The sequence below is a fragment of the Hyperolius riggenbachi genome, chromosome 10, assembly GCF_040937935.1.
Source record: "Hyperolius riggenbachi isolate aHypRig1 chromosome 10, aHypRig1.pri, whole genome shotgun sequence".
NCBI lineage: Eukaryota > Metazoa > Chordata > Amphibia > Anura > Hyperoliidae > Hyperolius > Hyperolius riggenbachi.
The window spans coordinates 257,945,378-257,968,093 of NC_090655.1; the positions used below are offsets into that span (position 1 = coordinate 257,945,378).

A 22,716-nucleotide genomic window follows, 5' to 3' on the forward strand; every position below is an offset into this window, starting at 1 on the left:
TGGAGGATGGCCTTCTGTGCACTACCTGGTCTGGGAGACCCTGAAAGCAAAACATTTCCTTGGGCCCTTGTAGGAAGGAGACCCAGGTGTGGTCAGGCCAGCAGCAGTGGGTGCTGTGATGCACAAATGCTGGAGCAGGGTGTCATCAGGTTAAGGAAAGTGGCAGAAAACAATGTTTGGGAACGCTTTGTGGTCAGTGGCAGACAGGCAAAGTTCGGCTAAGTTTTGAGGTAAGTGACAGAGCATTCCCATACTATACCTGTCTGCTGCCTGTCACTTACCTCAACACTTTCCCGAACTTTGCCTGTCTAAACAGCTTCCTGTGTTTCCCTGACCTCAGGCTGTAAACATACACAACTGTATGCCTTATGAAGGCTTCCATCACCGAGGTGAATTGTTGCATACATATGGACATAGCACACATGCCAGAGCACAACTCATGTATGTGTACTTCCCACAAAACACACATGAACCAGACACATTCGCCTCAATTCACCAAGCTTTATCAAACGTTTGATAATTTACCTCATGAGTAAAATCAAATTTTTAATTCACTAAGGCGTTATACATTTACTGAACGTTTTATCGATAAAACATTTGATAAATATATAACGCCTTAGTGAATTAAAAATTTGATTTTACTCATGAGGTAAATTATAAAACGTTTGATAAAGCTTAGTGAATTGAGGCTAATGCGTGCGATAGGAGTTGTGTACAGTTACCAGGGAACAGGGCGGGGGTGAAGCTCTCTTCAAGTATGTTGTTCTCAATCTGAAAAAGCCACAGGAAGTATGGGTGGGGCTATATACCCATGTGACCATTGTGTTACATGCTGACACACCTGCTTCCATTGCAGGCTGCCTTGGAAAAGTCCTCAATGATCAAGTGTTGGAGACCACACAGGCCAGGAACATCGTCCCAAAGCCAGATTAAGTCATTACAGGGTCCCAAGCAAAAAATGAATTTAGCTAAAACGCATAGAACTGCTATTCAGAGAATCGGGGTATTAATACGTCAAAACACTATTAATACGTCAAAACTAGACTGGTCCCCTACAGTAGTCCCTCTCAAAACTAAGGATATAATAATCCTTTTTATTAATTTAACACCAGGGCCATAGCAATATAAAAATATTTACACCATATACACACACCATTATCTGTCACTGATTGAGAGGGTAGGGAATAAGGGAAAGGAACGATGGGAGCTAAAGGTGGTTGTGGGGTGCTGAGTCTGGTGGGGCTTGGTTGAACACCCATCACTTAATCCCAACATGTTTAACCCATAAACACTAAGACTTCATCAGGGGAATAAATTAGAAATCAAACAGTGTACATCAGGGTTCCCCAGTTTGAGGACCACTGGTGTACATTAAAGGGAATCTAAACTGAGGGATATGGGCGTTTCCTTTTAATCAACACCAGTTGCTTGGCAGTCCTGCTGATTTCTTTGACTACAGTAGTGGCTGAATCACACACCTGAAACATGCATGCAGTTAATCCAGAGCTCCTGATCTGCATATTTGTTGAGGGGCTGTGGCTAAAAGTATTGGAGACACAGGATCAGCAGGAGAGTCAAGCAACTGGTATTATTTTATAAGGAAAAATCCATATCCTTCTCAGTTTAGGTTCCCTTTAACAAGTGAAAAACAAAAAAGTGCAGAGCATAATGGCATCTTTCCCAGGTCAGAGCCGTCCACTTTGCATAACTATAGTGACGGTGGAGGCCTGCTCCTCCTCCTTCTGCAAAGTAGCACAGTGGAGCAATTTAATATTTACCTGCACCAGTGCTGCTTCACTAGAAGATCTTCAAGATGAAACGTGGCCCAAGGCAAAATGCTAGCCACACAAGGGGGGTTTGGATGCCAAGAGAGGGTTCCATGGTAATTCTGCTGAGAAGTTCTATGGGTTGTTGCTACACCCCACCTCAAACTGACAATGTTTCAACCAGAAACTGTCACCAATGTGCTCCTCTGGTTAGGAAGGCTGTGTGCTATCCTTGTATGTGTGGTTACTGAGGAAAGAAGCTACTGTATATAGGTTGTTAGTTTGTGGAAGCACATGGTTCAGCAGATCCAGGCCACACCAGACTCTGCACATCAAAACAACCTTCAGCTTCCCGACCTTCCTTTCCTGTATTCCCCCCTAAATTAGTGACAGGTGATGGTGTGTCTAGGCAGGATCCAGAGGCATTCCTCCTAATGAGGCGAGTATCTGATTTAGTTTGTTTTCCTCCTCTGAATCTCAGAGGTTTGCTTTAAAGGGAACCTTAACTGTGGGGGAAAAAATAAATTCACTTACCTGGGGCTTCGCCAAGCCTCCTGTAGCCGTCCTGTGCCCGCGCCGGTCCTTCGGTGCCCTCCGGTCTCCCTCCGCGGCTAAGTTTCGTTTTCGGCCAACTGCCAGTCGTCCTCCGGCAAAGCGTCCTCTTCTTCCGCATTCCCTGACGTAAAGCACGTCATCCGGACGCACTTTACGGCTGGGTATGCCTTCCATGGACGAGCTTTACGGCGCTTTAGGTCAGGGAATGCGGAAGAAGAGGATGCTTTGCCGGAGGACGACTGGCAGTCAGTCGAAAACGAAACTTAGCTGCGGAGGGAGACCGGAGGGCACCGAAGGACCGGCGCGGGCACAGAACGGCTGCAGGAGGCTTGGGAAAGCCCCAGGTAAGTGAATTTTTTTTTTCCCCACGGTTAAGGTTCCCTTTTAACAATTCCACTCATTCTGCTGTAACCAAAATCCAAAGCAAGCAAATGAAAACACAATCTGTTGAAAGATCTTTATTGATTTTACAAGAGTTTTCTGCTGTATTTCACAGGAAATCGCACTGAGTTTTACGCCTGGTACACACTTTCAATCATGATTGGCCAATCGCTGAGCGGTTTTACCACCTACATGGAGGTGTATGAGGGTCAACCGACATTGAAAAAAATTAGCAGATTGTGCAGGTATACCCTCATACGACATGGAGGTGGTAAAACTGGTCAGCAATTTGGCTAATCATAAATTAAAGTGTGTACCAGACTTAAAGCTCAGTTCAAACTAGATGTAAACACCCCCCCCCCCTCTATTTTTACTCATTGCAGAAAATGACAGTTAAACAAAAGAACTGGTTTACACGTCTTTCAAATGGATCCGTTAAGATTCCCGAGGTGACATGATGAGATAAACGTGTATGTACAGAGCCTAGCACGCAAATAACTATGCTGTGTTCCTTTTTTTTTTCTTTCTCTGCCTGAAAGAGTTAAAAATCAGGTATGCAAGTGACAGTTCCTGTCCGGGTTGGGTACCGGGTCAGACTATAAGGCAGGGGTCTCAACCTCGCGGGCCATTTGCGGTCCTCGGTACAATATTTTCTGGCCCGCGCCGGCAAAAGCAAAAGAGACACGGAAGCAAACTATTTTACCCTATAGTTCGCTTCAGTGCTCCCAAGTAATCCGCCGCATCCCCGCCGCTAAACGAGGGCTGCAGAGCCCCCAAATCCTGAAGGGCAAACATCCACGACTGCGCTGAGGGGCAGAGCTTCCAGATGTAGCTCTGCCCCTCCTGATTTCAATTGCCGCATGGATCGCCACCTCTCCCCGCCCCTCTCTGTGAAGGAAGAGTGAGAGGGGCGGGCAGAGGTGGCGATCCGCCGCGATTGACGTCAGGAGGGGCAGAGCTGAAAGCTCTACCCCTTCCCGGAAATGCTGGTGGATTGCCCCCCTGCAGCCCTCGTTTTGCAGTGGGGACACGGCGGATTACTTGTAATGGGAGCACTGAAGCTAACTATAAGGTAGGACACTTCATGTTCAGAAGAAATAATTAAAACTGTTAATAATGACATTTGAGGACTTTTTTTGTGAAATTTCTTAGGGCTCTTTCACATCAGACAACGCGTGCAGGAGCCGTTCTCCTGCATGCGTTGTCTGCCTGCGGCGTGTCGTCGGGTATCTGCGGTGCGATGCAATCAGCGGCGGTAGCTGGTAATTAAACCCGACGGAAAACGCCGGCTCGCAGGTGCGTTGGACGAAAAACTGCGCCCGGGTGCGTTGGAACCACAACACATCAAAACGCAGCGTCGGGTGTGAAAGGTAAAATGAAAGTCTATGGACTTTCATGTTACCTTGGTTAACGCAAACGTTAGCAGTTTGCGTTAACGCACAAAATCTGCCCTAATGTGAAAGAGCCCTTATGCAGCCCAGCTTCATCCTGACTTTGCCTCCTGCGGCCCCCAGGTAAATTGAGTTTGAGACTCCTGCTATAAGGTAACCCTCACTAATTAGGGATTGCAGCTATAAAATACTTTCCTGGCAGTAAATGGCTTCTGAGAGTCGGAAAGAAGGGCCAATAGTTCATAGACTTTAGCTCTGGCATACTTCAATGAATGTGTTGTTGAAAAGAAGCCATGAAACAGTAAAAACTTAAAAAGTAGGTTTAAATATAAAACTGTGCGATAACTTAAAAATTCATTTTTAGAAGCAGGAAACATTCAATTGTTAATCTCATTAATTAATTTTCACCTTGGATGGCCTTTAAATCTGGTGCGGCCTCAAATGCAAAGTCCTAGCACCATTCTGTAGAGGTCTATGGTGGAAACACATCCGCTGCGACTCTACAAGGAACTCAGAGGACCACCAGAGCACATCTTGGGCTTGATTCACTAAACCGTGATAACTCCTATCACGGCCGTTTTTGCGGTGTAGTGAATCAAGCCCCTTGCACGGTCCTCTCCAGCTGGCCTAAGCCACAGGACCCCTAAATATAGATGGGGTTTGAAGGAAATGTGTAGGGGGAAAAGTGCCCCAAGTGGGTCCTCAGCCTGGAAGAGGGAAGCTGCTGCATCCTCCAGATCCTTCCCCCGTCCTCCTACGCTGGGTGGTTCCAGTGCTGTCCCTTCCGCAAAACCACCAACAGCGGCTTGTTGACGGCTCTCACCTGTGCAATAGTATGGACCATCTTGGGCTTTGCTTTTTCCACCCAAGCTGATCCGTACTTCAGAGGTCCACGCTTGAATGGCACGGGGGAAGCCTCTAGCTCATCCATACGCTACCCTCTCCAGAGGTACAGTGCATCTGGAAAGTATTCACAGCTCATCGCTTTTTCCAGCCTTATTCCAAAATTGATGAAATTCATTTATCCTCAGAATTCTACACACAACACCCCATAATGACAACATGAAAAACATCTACTTGAAGTTTTGGCATATTTATTAAAAATAAAAAAATAAGAAAGCACATTTACATAAGTATTCACAGCCTTTGCCATGAAGCTCAAAATTGAGCTCAGATGCATTCCATTTTCCCTTGATCCTCCGTGAGATGTTTCTGCAGCTTAATTGGAGTCCAGCTGGGGTAAATTCAGTTGATAGGACATGATTTGGAAAGGCACACACCTGCCTAGATAAGGTCCAATAGTGGACAGTTCATGTTGGAGGTCTACAGATAATTGCTTTGACTTCATGCTTGGTTTGTGCTCTGACACAGGATTGCATCGAAGCACAAATCTGGGGAAGGTTACAGAAACATTTTTGCTGCTTTGAAGATTCCAATAAATAGTGATAGCCTAAACAGTTCGCCGGTGGACGGTTCTCGTTGAACATCGCCTGTTCATGAAGACCCATGCGGCCAGAATGCAGAGCCCTGGCCGCATGGGTCTTCGCACCCTTAGCTATACCATCCCCCATGGACAAGGAGCTCTTTCCCACCACTGGTGCCCGGGGGGGGAGGTTTCAAGGTGGCATCTGAGAATTGCCTTTAAGAAGGGTACCCCCAGATGCCAGCCCCCTCCCCAGGAGAAATGAGTATAGGTGTACATGATACCCATTTGGTTTCTCATTTTCACAAAGGGTTAAAAGAAATAAAAGCATGACAACAGAAAAAGTCCTTTATTTTTCTTAATTACTCATGAATACTTAACTTTAAAAAAAAAAAAATGTTCCCACGCCAATATCCTCAGAAATGTCCCACGCCAATAGCCTCCGGTTAACTTGATTGAAGATCTTCGTGCACTTGCTGCAGCTTTAGCTATAATACTAAGTATACCTAAAGCATAAGCCTCTTTAAATCTGGAGGATTCCCATTGGTCTGTTAATAGACCAATGGGGAGCCCTGGAGGGAAATTTAAACATGCTTATGCTCTAGCTGTACTTAGTATAGCTAGAGCTCTATCCCTGCGGGGCTCCCACTCTCCTCCCTGCCAACCGCACCTATTACGTCCAACCACAGCAACCTGATGAGGGGACTCTGTTATTAACCGCTAAAGTTGGTGGCCATTAAACTATAAAAATAACCATTAAAAAAGCATTTGCGCTAAATACGTATTTTTTGGGGGTGAGTATTTAGCAGTTGATCCTCCTCTGCCATGCCACTGTCCTGGTTTTGGTACACTATTTACACTTTTTTTTTTTTTTAAAGAAATTGTGGCTACAAAGATATTTGCCTGCCCATTAAAGTTTATGTAGCTTGCCTTGATCGCAAAATGTGCTGTTTGGTCCATAACTACCACAGAGGCCTCCATCTATAAGTGGAAGAAGTTCAAAACCACCAGGTCTCTTCCTATAGCTGGCCGTCCATCTAAACTTGGCAATCGGGGAAGAAGTGCCTTAGTCAGGGATAGAGATGGACTTCCAAGTAGGAAGCCACTCGAATCTGGAATTAAAAGGATTAATTGCCTCAGGTGTGCGCATGGGAGACAGGGGGTTACTTACCCAGAAGTCCGTGGGCTTCTATGCGTATCAGGCATGCCATGACTCACTACCAAACTTCCTCCTTCAAGCAGGAAGGAGGATGTGCGCGGTAGTGAGTCTTGCAATGCGTCCCATGGGACGTGTGTGAGACGTGTGATACCTATAGAAGCCGAATGACTTATGGGTAAGTAACTCCCTGTCTCCCATGCACACACCTGAGGCAATTAAGCCTCATTTTAATTCCAGATTCGAGTGGCTTCCTACTTGGAAGTTAATCTCGAGTTAGGGAGTTGACCAAGAACCCGGTGGTCACTCTGTCAGAGCTCCAGAAGTCCTCTGTGGAGACAACCGTATCTGCAGCAATCCACCAATCAGGCCTGTGTGGTAGAGTGGTCAGACCGAAGTCACTCCTTAGTAAAAGACACACGGCAGCCAACCTGGATTTTGCCAAAAGGCACCTAAAGGACTCTCAGACCGTGAGAAACAAAATTCTCTGGTCTGATGAGACAAAGATTGAAGTCATTAGTGTGGCTTCAGGACAACTCTGTGAATGTCCTTGAAAGGCCCAGCCAGAGCCTAGACTTGAATCCGATTAAACATCTCTGGAGAGATCATAAAATAGGTGTGCACTGACACTTTCCATCCAACCTGATGGAGCTTGAGAAGTGCTGAAAAGAGGAATGAGCAAAACTGGCCAAGGATAGGTGAGCCAAGCTTGTGGCATCATATTCAAAAAGACTTGAGGCTGTAATAGCTGCCAAAGGTGCATCTAAAAAGTATTGCACAAAGGCTGTGAATACCTAATGTAAATGTGATTGCTCGGTTTTTGTATTTTTAATACATTTGCCAAAACCTCAAGTAAGCTTACCATGTTGTGTAGGATGATTCACTTGCCTATCTCACTTCTATCCTTTGTCTCCAGGTTATTTGTTTGTCACGTCCACTTACAATTGTCTCTGTCAAAAAACTCCTTGTTCAACTTCCACACCAGCTCTGGTCTAAGACTCTTTCTGTACTTCGTTTGCAGACAGGCTTTGTACTGTCCAATGTAAGTCATTTGTAGGAGGGGCTACCTTGGAAGCCTATCCTTGGATGACTTATTTCCTGGTGCACTTGTCTTTGGGACTGAAGGTCCTGTTGGGCATGTTCGTTTGCAAGAAAAAACAAGTTTTTGTCTGCATTAAAAATTCAGTCTGGCAAATAGCCCCCCTTCTCGTGGACACAGCTGCTCACCGATTCACTTTGAACTGAAGTTATATAACTTAACATTCTGCAAATTTGCCCTTTCTTTAAAGCGATTGAACCAACCCCTGCTTGCAACAAATTCCTTCTGACATTCGACCTCACTGGCCGGACGGGCGGCTTTTAAATCGCTGAAAAGTCTCCGAGCCTTTTCCTGCACCGAGGAGAGGCTGATGGGCATATTGCGCTGGTTCTGGTCATTAATCCAGATCATCAGCAGCCTTTCCATCTCGATGATGAGGCCAGTGCGCTGCTTGGTGATGATCGTGGCGTTCATGGGGGTGTGCCTTCTCACGTGTTCCATTATTCTCTCTTTATCTTTTAGAATGGTTGCGATTGTGGACCGGCTGTAGCCGTAGACTCTGCCGATGGATGATGGCGTTTCACCTCTCTCCGACCTCTTTATTATATCCACTTTGTGTTCCATAGTGATGGTTTTCCTTTTCCTCCCTCCGTCTCCAGAGCTAGTGTCAGGTGACGTCACTGCTGGGCGAAGACAAAAACGATTTTAGTAACATGGCACAAAACTGTGTACAGGGCAACACCAATAACAAGAGGCCACTCCCTGTAATATGCAATACTATTGACCAATCCTGAGTGAAGAGGAAAAGCAATCCCGCCCATCACCTTGTCACCATGAGCGCAGACACTTTTTTTAAAGAAACACGTGCAATAACTTATAGTGGGCAGGGGAACTGGAGCGCTGCGTGGTATGATTTCCCTGTGGCGCCCGTGGTTGGAGGCCCCCAGCTGTACAATAGTATAACAACCTCTGTTCTTAAATGAAAGTTGTATGTATATCCAGCACTGCAAGGCGAGTGCGCTAGCCGTGTTGCCCATGATACATATTGTACATAGATATAAGACAATAGAAGGGATTAGATTGTGAGCTCCTCTGAGGGACACTTAAGTGACAAGACAATATACTCTGTACAGCGCTGCAGAAGATGTCACAACTATATAAATACTAAATAGTAATAATATGGGAGCTGCCATATTTATTTTATTTAAGTTGGCAGGAAGGGGCGGAGTAAAGAGGCGGTACATAATGATTCTGTTTTCATAAGATGTGTGCTCGAGTAATAAGGTGTTGGCAGGGTTTGTCTCATGTAACACTGGTGGTATACGGGGTCTAAGCAGATGCAGAGGGGCGGGGCATAGACAAGGCAGACAAATCTGGGAGTCGCATCACACTGATGATGAATTAGAGCAACTAATCGTTGGCATCATGGGTTGGTTTTGGCTCCATGTTTTTTAGCAATGCCTTCCTTGTGTTGTCTATTAACATTGCACTCCTCCCTAATGGCACGGCTCCTGCATGGCTGTGACACGCTTCTTATAATGCATGAGGCTTGTTGCTTCACCCCCTGGTGTCAGCTCCAATCATGTGGGGGAATGCAAACATATGCAAAACATTCTGTCAAATATGATGACGTTACTATCATCCTAAATAAATAACTCCACCTCCACCACATTTCTTGGATGCTTGTTTGCATTTCTGTTGCTCCTTCCTGCAGCGCCATTTATCTACCACCCCTCCATGCATGCCCCACCCCTTTCTAACCTCCATAATTAATAACACACATTACCTGCAGCATATGAGATGATACTCCGCCCCACTGACATCTATTCCCTCCCCTTTCTGACCTCCATGATTATAAACACACACCGCCTGCAGCATGAGATGATGCTCCGCCCCACTGACATCTATTCCCTCCCCTTTCTGACCTCCATGATTCTAAACACACACCGCCTGCAGCATATGAGATGATGCTCCGCCCCACTGACATCTATTCCCTCCCCTTTCTGACCTCCATGATTATAAACACACACCGCCTGCAGCATATGAGATGATGCTCCGCCCCACTGACATCTATTCCCTTCCCTTTCTGACCTCCATGATAATAAACACACACCGCCTGCAGCATATGAGATGATGCTCCGCCCCACTGACATCTATTCCCTCCCCTTTATGACCTCCATGATTATAAACACACACCGCCTGCAGCATATGAGATGATGCTCCGCCCCACTGACATCTATTCCCTCCCCTTTCTGACCTCCATGATTATAAACACACACCGCCTGCAGCATATGAGATGAAGCTCCGCCCCACTGACATCTATTCCCTCCCCTTTCTGACCTCCATGATAATAAACACACACCGCCTGCAGCATATGAGATGATGCTCCGCCCCACTGACATCTATTCCCTCCCCTTTCTGACCTCCATGATTATAAACACACACCGCCTGCAGCATATGAGATGATGCTCCGCCCCACTGACATCATTCCCTCCCCTTTCTGACCTCCATGATTCTAAACACACACCGCCTGCAGCATATGAGATGATGCTCCGCCCCACTGACATCTATTCCCTCCCCTTTCTGACCTCCATGATTATAAACACAAACCGCCTGCAGCATATGAGATGATGCTCCGCCCCACTGACATCTATTCCCTCCACTTTCTGACCTCCATGATTATAAACACACATCGCCTGCAGCATATGAGATGATGCTCCGCCCCACTGACATCTATTCCCTCCCCTTTCTGACCTCCATGATTATAAACACACATCGCCTGCAGCATATGAGATGATGCTCCGCCCCACTGACATCTATTCCCTTTCCTTTCTGACCTCCATGATTATAAACACACACCGCCTGCAGCATATGAGATGATGCTCCGCCCCACTGACATCTATTCCCTCCCCTTTCTGACCTCCATGATTATAAACACAAACCGCCTGCAGCATGTGAGATGATGCTCCGCCCCACTGACATCTATTCCCTCCCCTTTCTGACCTCCATGATTATAAACACAAACCGCCTGCAGCATGTGAGATGGTGCTCCGCCCCACTGACATCTATTCCCTTTCCTTTCTGACCTCCATGATTATAAACACACATCGCCTGCAGCATATGAGATGAAGCTCCGCCCCACTGACATCTATTCCCTCCCCTTTCTGACCTCCATGATAATAAACACACACCGCCTGCAGCATATGAGATGATGCTCCGCCCCACTGACATCTATTCCCTCCCCTTTATGACCTCCATGATTATAAACACACACCGCCTGCAGCATATGAGATGAAGCTCCGCCCCACTGACATCTATTCCCTCCCCTTTCTGACCTCCATGATTATAAACACACACCGCCTGCAGCATATGAGATGATGCTCCGCCCCACTGACATCTATTCCCTCCCCTTTCTGACCTCCATGATTATAAACACACACCGCCTGCAGCATATGAGATGATGCTCCGCCCCACTGACATCATTCCCTCCCCTTTCTGACCTCCATGATTATAAACACAAACCGCCTGCAGCATATGAGATGATGCTCCGCCCCACTGACATCTATTCCCTCCCCTTTCTGACCTCCATGATTATAAACACAAACCGCCTGCAGCATGTGAGATGATGCTCCGCCCCACTGACATCTATTCCCTCCCCTTTCTGACCTCCATGATTATAAACACACACCGCCTGCAGCATATGAGATGATGCTCCGCCCCACTGACATCTATTCCCTCCCCTTTCTGACCTCCATGATTATAAACACACACCGCCTGCAGCATATGAGATGATGCTCCGCCCCACTGACATCTATTCCCTTTCCTTTCTGACCTCCATGATTATAAACACACACCGCCTGCAGCATATGAGATGATGCTCCGCCCCACTGACATCTATTCCCTCCCCTTTCTGACCTCCATGATTATAAACACACATCGCCTGCAGCATATGAGATGATGCTCCGCCCCACTGACATCTATTCCCTTTCCTTTCTGACCTCCATGATTATAAACACACACCGCCTGCAGCATATGAGATGATGCTCCGCCCCACTGACATCTATTCCCTCCCCTTTCTGACCTCCATGATTATAAACACACACCGCCTGCAGCATATGAGATGATGCTCCGCCCCACTGACATCTATTCCCTCCCCTTTCTGACCTCCATGATTATAAACACACATCGCCTGCAGCATATGAGATGATGCTCCGCCCCACTGACATCTATTCCCTCCCCTTTCTGACCTCCATGATTATAAACACAAACCGCCTGCAGCATATGAGATGATGCTCCGCCCCACTGACATCTATTCCCTTTCCTTTCTGACCTCCATGATTATAAACACACATCGCCTGCAGCATATGAGATGAAGCTCCGCCCCACTGACATCTATTCCCTCCCCTTTCTGACCTCCATGATAATAAACACAAACCGCCTGCAGCATGTGAGATGATGCTCCGCCCCACTGACATCTATTCCCTTTCCTTTCTGACCTCCATGATAATAAACACACACCGCCTGCAGCATATGAGATGATGCTCCGCCCCACTGACATCTATTCCCTTTCCTTTCTGACCTCCATGATTATAAACACACACCGCCTGAGCATATGAGATGATACTCCGCCCCACTGACATTTTAATACTGAAGCCTCCTCCTCTCAGGATGCAGCACATCACTGCATACCGCCTCTCTTATCTGCTCATTGGCTACCAAAATAAATTCAGCATGTCTGCTAGTGCATATTATATTCAGAAATGCTCAACAGCCTGAGCTGTATGTACAACCAGAGATGGATTAAGATGTAATGAGGCCCTAGGCAAGGTAGGCTATTTGGGGCCCCCTTGTCATCCTTTTGGTAAGCTGAAGTAAGGAGAGGTCAGTGAAGGTGTCAGGTGGGAGCCTTAAAGGGGAACTGAAGGAAGAGGTATACGGAGGCTGCCATATTTATTTCCTTTTAATCAATACCAGTTGCCTGGCGGTCCTGCTGATCCTCTGCCTCTAATACATTTCGCTATAACCCCTGAACAAGCATGCAGCAGATCTAGGGCTTGATTCACAAAGCGTTGCTAACCTACTTAGCACGTCTAAAGTCTTTAGACGTGCTAACCAGGATGCTAAGTAGGTTAGCACCGGATTATTCAATCAGTTCGCACGCTAAGTACTGCACGCAAAGTCTTATGCGCGTGCTAAGTCCCATAGGCTTTAATGGGCACTTCGCGCGGAGTGCCCTTCGCTCTGTGCAGTGCGCGCGTAAAGTTTTGCGCGCGAAGAGCTCGTTTAGACTTGCTAAGGGGGTTTTCACAGGCGTGCTAACAGTTAGCACCGCTTTGTGAATCAAGCCCCAGGTGTTTCTGACATTATTGTGAAATCTGACAAGATTAGCTGCATGCTTGTTTCTGGTGTTATTCAGACACTACTACAGCCAAATAGATCAGCAGGACTGCCAGGCAACTGGTATTGTTTAAAAGGAAATAAATATGGCAGCCGCCACATACTTCTCATTACAGCTGTCCTTTAACACCCACTAGGCCCCAAACACCTGCGTAGGTTGCCTGGTGGATGATCCTCCTCCGACTACAACCCATGGAGCACCCCGCCCTGGGCTGCAACTTCTCCCATTTCTACCTACCATACATAAAGTTTGGCCAATCCCCCTCCTCTGCCCCCCCCCCCCCCCCTCCCGGTGCCTCTCCTGATGTCTTTGTTCCAGCAATCGTGACTGTTCTCTTACACCCGCGGGAGGCTTCAGTAGCCCGAGCACTCACAGAGACAGGCAGTTTCATAGTGCACATGCACACTCTCTCATGCAGTACGGAGCCTCCCGTCTTTGATAGCACTCAGGCTCACAAAGACTGCCAAAGCCTCCTGCGGGACGTGATTTAAAAAGGGCAGCCAGCGCTGGAACGGGGGGACCGTGAGAGGAACGGGAAGGCTCTATGGACCCAGACCCTTCCCTCTCCTTACCTATGTCTTTTTTTAATTCAAAATTCTTTCAGGTTTGCTTTTAACACCCCATCCCCTCATTAACTAGTGTGTGGGTAGCGCAGGACCTCTCCCCTTACACACACACTTTATCTCCTGCAATAGCAAAGCAGCGCAGCATAGCTTGACTTGCTCCCGTGTCAGTTCAGTGAGCTCCCCATAGCGTCTCCGTACAGCACTCCCCCACTGTGCGGCTCCCAGTGCATGTCATGTGATGTGGGGCGGAGAACAGCTGAGAACAACAGAAGGGATCAATCTGGTGCTGGGGCAGGTAAAGCCTTCATGCGCTCTAATGAAGGGGAGAATGTGTGGGAGAGGATAGGAGGGCAGAAGAGCCCCCTCCCCATGTTACAGCTCTGTCTGTATCCAATACAAAACTGCATAGTTTGTCCCAACAGCTCCTACTGAGCACTTATCCCTGCTGTGTACTGCTAAGGCAGTCAACCCTAAGTCACCCCTACTGTGACCAATCTGTATACAGTAATATACAGTGACCATTATCAGCCTATTACAGGCCAGTAACACTGTCACCCCTACTGTGACCAATCTGTATACAGTAATATACAGTGACCATTATCAGCTTATTACAGGCCAGTAACACTAAGTCACCCCCACTGTGACCAATCTGTGTACAGTAATGTACATAGGCCATTATCAGATTATTACAGGCCAGTAACACTAAGTCACCCCTACTGTGAAAAATGTGTACAGTAACCATTATCAGCTTATTACAGTCCAGTATCAAAAAGTTACCACTACTGTGACCAATCTGTGCACAGTAATGTACAGTGACCATTGCCAGCTTATTACAGGCCGGTAACACTAAGTCACCCCTACTGTGACCAATCTGTGTACAGTAATGTACAGTGACCATTATCAGCTTATTACAGGCCGGTAACACTAAGTCACACCTACTGTAACCAATCTGTGTACAGTAATGTACAGTGACCATTATCAGCTTATTACAGGCCGGTAACACTAAGTCACACCTACTGTAACCAATCTGTGTACAGTAATGTGCAGTGACCATTGCCAGCTTATTACAGGCCGGTAACCCTGAGTCACCCCTACTGTGACAAATCTGTGTACAGTAATGTACAGTGACCATTATCAACTTATTACAGGCCGGTAACACTAAGTCACACCTACTGTAACCAATCTGTGTACAGTAATGTGCAGTGACCATTATCAGCTTATTACAGGCCGGTAACACTAAGTCACCCCTACTGTGACCAATCTGTGTACAGTAATGTACAGTGACCATTATCAGCTTATTACAGGCCGGTAACACTAAGTCACCCCTACTGTGACCAATCTGTGTACAGTATTGTACAGTGACCATTATCAGCTTATTACAGGCCAGTTACACTAAGTCACCCCTATTGTGACTAATCTGTGTACAGTAATGTACAGTGACCATTATCGGCTTATTACAGGCCGGTAACACTAAGTCACATTGACCAATCTTTGTTCAGGAAAAAAAAAAGTGTTAAAATTAAAATACCTACCTGTGCGTTTCTGAGTAAGCATTTCTTTCTCACCAACTGTCCCCAACATGTCGCACTGCTCTGTGGATTGCTCATCTCTTGTCACACAAATCTCTTCTTCCTCCTCTTTCACCACAACTTTTACATCTATGAACTTCTCATCCTAAGCGCACAAAATTGCAGCACATTTAAAATGTGAACAATAATAGACACAGAAGAAAACATGACACAGTTCGGAATCTCAAATGACTCTCAGATCCACCTACCTGATAGCAGTGGGGGATGGTGGGATCTTCCTGTGGACAGTCCCAGGAATAAAGAGGACCTGTACATCTTTCTGGTGAATTACTGGATCCATCTATAGGAAACACACATACACTGACTGAATACAATTGGGTTGATTCACAAAGAACAATAGTGTGAGTAACCTCCTGTTACTCGCGCTATTTAATCCTGTAACCTTTAATGCGCGCTATTGGCAGCGTAGCATGCTTTATTAAGTTTGCTCAGAGGAGCACTCGCTATGCTGTGCATAGCGAGCACTAGTAACTTATGCTGGCTACATCTTCATAACGTGCGCTCTGCTCGTCTGCCCTAAGCCTCTTCAGGAGCAGAGGCTTCAAAGGACGAGATCCCTGCACTATGATTGGCCCAGTAGGCTGCCTGTCAAATGACAGGCAGCCTACTGGGCCAATCAAAGTGTAGGAATCTTGTACTTCGATGCCACTGGACCTGCCGGGGCTCAGGGCGGGACGAGCAGAGCGCGCATTATGAAGATGTAGTCGGTGTAAGTTACTAGTGCTTGCTATGCACAGCACAGCATAGCGAGTGCTCCACTGAGCAAATGACGATGGGGGTATAGGTAGAACCTCCGCACTGCTCACTCATTACAAAAAGTTATAAATCTCCTCTTACCCGGTGATGTGAGGCATGGCTGATTCTCCATCATGGCGTCCATGTGACCTTCTGAATACTGAAACACCTGAATGGCGAGATAGATGGTGACAATATGACACCTTATATGTACAGCCTGGTCTGGTAACCTCCTCTAGGGCTGACATCATTGGAGAACCTAAATAGCCCTGCAGATGTGGCGTTTATCAGAAAATAGTCTAATTGGAGGGATTTGAATTCATATTACAGTATCTATGTTATAGTAAACTCCAAGGGACCAGGAAAAGTGGTTTACTATATAAAAAAACTGTCCTAGAAATGGCCCAGCATGCCTTGGTGCATTCTCTGCTGCAAAGGAGCAACTCTGTCCTCCCAATGGAGGTACAGCACAAGCACTTGCACATTTGGTGGACTACAAGGCTAAGTATACCTTAGGTCTGCATAGCCAGGCTGGACAAATTGCTGGTTCAGGATCCAGGACTCCTTAAAAATTGCAGCCGTCACTGAATAGAGGCAGTGACTCGCTTCCTGTGAGTGGCTCCGATACCAATGCGACTGGGACTTCGCACTCTCCTCAGTTTTGCAGTGAGAGGGCCCACTCTGATCTGCACTACCAGTGAAATTAACCTGTATTGCGCTCCACATGCTACCAGCAGCATCATTGCTAACATAGGAAGAGATACCCAGGAGTGCTTACAATCTCATGGGAGGACTGTGATGATACTTTTATCAGTGGTTGCAAAGTGGAAGTGGTAACGCTGCATCCTCTTTTGTTTACATTCACATTATTCCTCATTTTCCCCAGGCTCCTTATTTGTACAGTACTGTATATCCAGCGCCGGGGCCATACTCCTTGTCTTACAAATGTTATCAGGCATCAACCTGCTTGCAACCAGCCTGAAGAGAGCAGCCGACCATGGGTTGCACACTGACCTATGACGCATGCGCCGCCCACTATATCCAGATAGGTGTTGTTCCCATAGACTTATAATGGAGACATTCTGGGACCTGGAAAGGTAGTTTACTATATCCAAATGTTTCCTATACCCAAGTTTATTATAATGAGATTATACTGTACTGCTATTGGATTCACCCTAATTACAGAATAGCTAGTCGTAGCAGTAAGAGACAACCCCAAAACCAGAGGTATCCAAATCGATGAATACTCCCACAATATCGGTCTATTTGCTGATGACACCATTCTTGCCATAGCTGATCCTGGTAATTATCTTCCACCATTGATAGACATTACTGCAATTTTCTAAAGCCTAGATTAATCAAATACAAGTCATTTATTTTAGGAGTTCCCATTCCCAAGCATGCAACAGAAATATCCTTACCTTTGGGCCCCAGACTCAATTCAATATCTACAAGCTTCAGTAAGTTGAGGGTAGGCACACCAATCGATCACTTGCGTCGGGTGCTTGGTATTATGGCATAAGCAGCCAATCACAATCAATCATCTTCAAGTTTACCAGCACACCGTTTTCATAAACAAACAAGCTCTTTTATTGAGCCATTATATACACGAATACACCGGCAATTGTTTTGGGGGCCTCGCAGGGTCCCCCTTCATCAAGGTGATGAAGGGGGACCCTGCGAAGCCCCCAAAACAATTGTCGGTGTATTCGTGGATATAATGGCTCAATTCAATATCTGGGAATTTAAAAATGACCCCACAAGCAGCTACTGATGTTCCTATTTTTGTGAACGATGGTAGTGTCCATGCTATGATTAATGTGCATACGTTTTCCAGAGTGTCTGAAATATTGGCTCATATCTGAGTGTATTATAAAATTTTTAATTCTAACAAATCTTCCTGAATATAACAATATACATTTAAAGCAGGAGGATCAGCCATACTATGCCAGGAAAAAAGAACATATATAAGTAGATAAATTCTTCGTCTACTTACAAAACAGATGTATCGTACTGTCCACATTTTGATTTCAGTGAATTTTATATACTGTAGAAAATGAAGAGAATTCTGTTCCTGGCAGGGGCCATGCCTTTTCCCCATAGTCTGAAGCTAAATCCTGATGTCATTTCCTCCTTTAAGTTTTTTTTTTTCTCTCCAATCTACTGTGTCATCATTGTGATATGTTGTAATCCTGGCAAATATCACAATTGCATGGCCTGTTATTATATGAACAAATTTTGCCAATAGAAATTGAATGTTGGAAATAAAAATTTTAGTACTATCCTAGGCAGTGATATAAACATTTCCTATCCAATAGCTGGGAGTCAGACAAGGTTTAAAGGGCAACTATATTCTGCAAAATATCATGCCTAGAAGATCCCATGATACAGTCTCGATCCAGACACTGACACTCCCCTTGTTGTTACTGGATAATGTCCCATAATTCCCAGCACTGCTCACCTCTCCCGTCAGGAGCTCCATCATTGTCCTGGTGACTTCCAGAATCTTCTGCTGGTTGTGTCTCACAGATATCAGAGAGTGAGGTGGGGGCAGCGTGATGGTCACATGATTACGAGACTTCACTGGAGGAAAACTCTGTATGGAAGGATCAACAAGATCGAGATTGTGTTTTACCAACAGAGATAAGAGTGATGGCATGTAATTTCCCAGGATCCTCCTCACCTCTCCAGTCAGCAGATAGATGATCTCCAGGGTGAGGTTGAATATCCTCTCAGTCATGTTGTTCTGGTCCTCGTCCATCCTTAGTGATGGGGTCATGTGATCCATACAGGATGCTGCTCTCTTTTGATAATGAGACAATAATCTAGGCTGTACAGTTGTCAGTGGTGAAACTATCAATACAGGATCCCCCCCCCAAGCACTCCCCATTGCTGTCACTTGTGGGTGGTAGGGCTTTGCAGAGTATTAAAGGAAATCATAATAAATTGGTTTATAGCCACCTGTGCACTATACTCACAGCGTGCTGCAGTCCTGTCCTCCCTCTGCCTCCTCTCCAGCTGGCCTTCTCTCCTCACATCCACCTCCCACTGTTACCATTCCTGTGATGTTACAGCAGTGCTGGTAGTGGTAGATGGATGAGGATATGAGGAGAGAAGAGGCAGAGAGGCTAACAGGAGCAGAGGACTGGAGCACACTGTGACAGCTAGCTATAAACCAATGTAAATCAGACCTAGTAGGGTTGTGGTGTCCATAGGGAAATTCTGCTATCATGATTGGATGGACAGCACCTTCTCGAACTGCTAGGTTTCAGATAGGTTGTAGTAATAATACTTCCAAACTATTAGCCCAATTAGAATGCTTCATGTTGATCCTGTAAATGTATGCATAGAGGTGGGGGGAGGGAACAATACTAGAGTAATGGCACTGCCAGGGTGGGGGGTACTTTACTGATGTGACAGAAGAAGGCATTACAGGCAATTGTTTCAAGGGGGAATTATTATGTATTTATATAGCACTGTCATCTTCTGCAGCACTTTACAGAGTACATAGTCACGTCACTGACTGTCCTCAGAGGAGCTCACAATCTCATCCCTACTATAGTCATAGTCTAATGTCATACCATATTATTATTATGTTTTATATAGCACTGACATCTGCTGCAACACTTTACAGAGTACATAGTCATGTCACTGATTGTCCTCAGAGGAGTTCACAATCTAATCCTATCATAGTCATAATAATAATATGGTAGGACAGTAGACTATGACAATCAGTGACATGACTATGTACTCTGTAAAGTGCTGCGGAAGATGTCAGTGCTATATAAATACATAATAATAATATGGTAGGACATTAGACTATGTATTTATATACCACTGACATATTCTGCAGCACTTTAATCATATCACTGAATCTCATCCCTACCATTTAATGTACTAATAGGCAGTTGTAATAAACACAACATGAACGCATACCCCCCAACCGTCCCGTTTTCGTCGGGATTCTCCCGATTTGGGGGGGCCCTCCCGCTATCCCGGGCCCCCCTCTCGAATACCGACGGCTGGCAGAGAATAGAGGCGGAAAAACTGATCGAGGCTCCAGCCGCGGTACTGAGGGATGCGGGAGCCCGGCTTCAATACTCCCTCCCTCCCTCTCTGAATGCCCCCTAATGTATGTCCGTGTGCCCCCCTCTCCTCCCCTCCTTATAGGCAGAGTGAGCGCAGCAGAGCGGGCAGTCGGGTCCTCTTACCGCTGATGCACGCATACTGTCTCTGGCATTGGACCTCCATGTGCTTCCTGTTTACTATGACGTCACAGGAAGCACATGGAAGTCCGATACCAGAGACAGTGCGCGTGCATCTGCGGTAAGAGGACCCGACTGCCCGCTCCGCTGCGCTCATTCTGCCTATAGGGAGGGGAGGAGAGGGGGGTACACGGACATACATTTGGGGGCATTCACAGAGGGAGGGAGGGAGGAAGTATTGAAGCCGGGCTCCCGCATCCCTCATTACCGCGGCTGGAGCCTCGATCAGTTTTTCCGCCTCCATTCTCTGCCCAGGCGCCCCCCCCCCCCACCTAAAAGTGGCACCCTCCTCCCCACCCACGGTGACGGGCATTCTCCCCCCCTCCACTGACAACCCCCCTAATTAATCACATAAGGGGACACTGGGGGCACATTAGGAGGGAGGGAGGGAGAAGCTTTATAGCGTCCATGCGGCATCCATGCCGCATACGCATCCCCGGGCTGGTGCCTCGATCGGGTTTTCTTTTCCCCCCCTCGGCCACCCTCACCACCCTCCTCCCCCTCCCACTGGCACTCTCCCTTTCGGGAGTAATTAATTAAAATTTTTTAATAAAAAATAAATTAAAAAAAATAAAATAAAATAGTGGGCATGACTAGGGGGTTGGGGGCGTGGCCAGGGGTGTGGCCTAAGTGTCCTGCTTTCGACACTTAAAATGTTGGGAGGTATGATGAACGCAGTGCTGCACGCAAATATTAGAACTGCCGACTACTGTGCTAGTTTTGCCAACTCATCCCTACTGACTCATATGAACTATACAGGTCTTGGAGCTAGGTCAGGCATGGGCAAACTTAGCCCTCCAGCTGTTAAGGAACTACAAGTCCCACAATGCATTGCAGGAGTCTTACAGCCACAGTCATGACTCATAAAGGCTAATGCATTGTGGGACTTGTAGTTCCTTAACAGCTGGAGGGCCAAGTTTGCCCATGCCTGAGCTAGGTAGATGTAGTTTAGGCACTGATTAGGAGTAAGAAAACCCTGAACCTGCATAACATAGATGTATCAGTATTCAAAGGGATGATTTAAGAACCCTGAACCGTACTCATGGCAGAGAGGAAGAATAGGAGAGGGGCCACGCACACGCGTCTGTGGCAGATATGTGCACATGCAGCAGTAGACCATCCTTACAAAGAATCAGGGGGAATTTTTTAGGGGGAAGCCAATTACAAAAACTGTGATTTTGAACGGGGAGAACGTTCAAACTCCATGCAGATAGTGCCCCGGCTGGAATTAAAACCGGTGACCCAGCACTGCAAGGCGAGAGCGCCAACCACCATGCCACTATGCTGCCCAGGAGGGTGATCAGGATAGTGACAGGTGTACTATGACCTCCTCTGTAACAAAGTATGACCACCCCGACCTCTGCTCTGCTCAATATACAACAACAATCACACAATTACCTCTTCCAACAATGTCTCCCCTCCACTTCCTGTCAATTTACGCCTCATTTCCTGTTTTCGTTACATCACATCCCATCTTCGTTACATCACATCCCATCTTTGGCTTCATTTCTTCCCATCTGTGCGTTCCACCTGGGAGAGGGGAGGTCGCCATCTTGTGGTAGTTAGGCTAACTGCAGCTTCTGTTTGTGGAATAACCGCATAATAAACAGCGTAATAGGTAAATGGAATTTGATTTTGTGGCTGACAATCCCACTTTAAAGTGGACCTGAACTCAGAACTTCATCTCTGCTCTAAAAAATATGCAACAGCATAATAACCTTTAAAGAAAAACACTTCTTTGTTACAGCTGATACAAATCCTGCAATAAATCTGCATCTACTTCCTGCTTTCATGGAAGCAGACATATTGTTAACATCCTGTGCTTTCAAATTAGCCCCTGACATGGCAGTCAGCTGACACAGCTGAGGGATCAAATTACAACTTGAAATTACAACGTGATTAGACACAGATTGGGAAAATTAGACAGGCTTAACTCCCTAAATACATACAGGTTGCATTTCTCTATGTTTTCCTTCTGTCCTGTGCAAGAGTTCAGGTCCACATTAAAGAGGAATTGTAGTAAAAATAACATAATGAATAAAATGGCTTATTTTTTACAATATTGATTTGTAGATTATTTAGTCAGGGTTTTCCTCTCCCTGATTTCCATTCTGCAATGTATCACTGGTGGTCACATCTTTAGTCCTGTCAGGTGATCTGTACACATAGCTCCCAACAGTCCCTCTTTGGGACCCAATCCTCCTGTCCCTCTTTCTTCCCCATTTCTCCCTCTATCAGGACTCACGTACAGATCTGTGTAAATATATGTATTTTTCTACAAAAAAAATGTGTTTAATTAACACTGAACTTTATTCCCATCCTTTAAAGTGATATATTTCTTATTTCCACAAGTTAATATGAAGGAAAATGAACCAGGATAGAAAGAACGAGTGTGGTTTGCATGATAAGACAACTTATTTTTTATGAAATCTTTATTGTACGCTTGACTAGG

At 46.1% G+C, this 22,716-nt stretch overlaps 2 protein-coding genes across 3 annotated transcripts in view; one reads left to right on the forward strand and one right to left on the reverse strand.

The window, feature by feature from the left end:
- LOC137537126 (zinc finger protein 436-like) overlaps positions 1–5,576 on the forward strand; it is a 24,767-nt gene extending 19,191 nt beyond the window's left edge. Inside the window, exon 6 of the mRNA XM_068259258.1 lies at positions 5,465–5,576. Coding sequence (XP_068115359.1) covers positions 5,465–5,576 — 112 coding nt within the window. The remainder of the gene's footprint in view (positions 1–5,464) is intronic.
- Positions 5,577–6,872: 1,296 nt separating this feature from the next.
- LOC137535351 (uncharacterized) lies at positions 6,873–21,772 on the reverse strand. 2 transcript variants are annotated; one of them, XM_068257180.1, is made up of 7 exons: positions 21,663–21,772; positions 18,683–18,802; positions 18,461–18,595; positions 16,102–16,168; positions 15,453–15,544; positions 15,208–15,349; positions 6,873–8,391 (listed from the first exon to the last, which is right to left on the reverse strand). In XM_068257180.1, the coding sequence occupies exons 1-7, from the start codon at positions 21,708–21,710 to the stop codon at positions 7,904–7,906; spliced, it is 1,092 nt and encodes a 363-aa protein (XP_068113281.1). In that variant the 5' UTR covers positions 21,711–21,772; the 3' UTR covers positions 6,873–7,903. The 2 variants fall into 2 exon arrangements, with proteins under 2 accessions (XP_068113281.1, XP_068113280.1); XM_068257179.1 differs by having other exon boundaries at positions 6,873–8,394.
- Between the last annotated feature and the right edge of the window lie 944 nt (positions 21,773–22,716).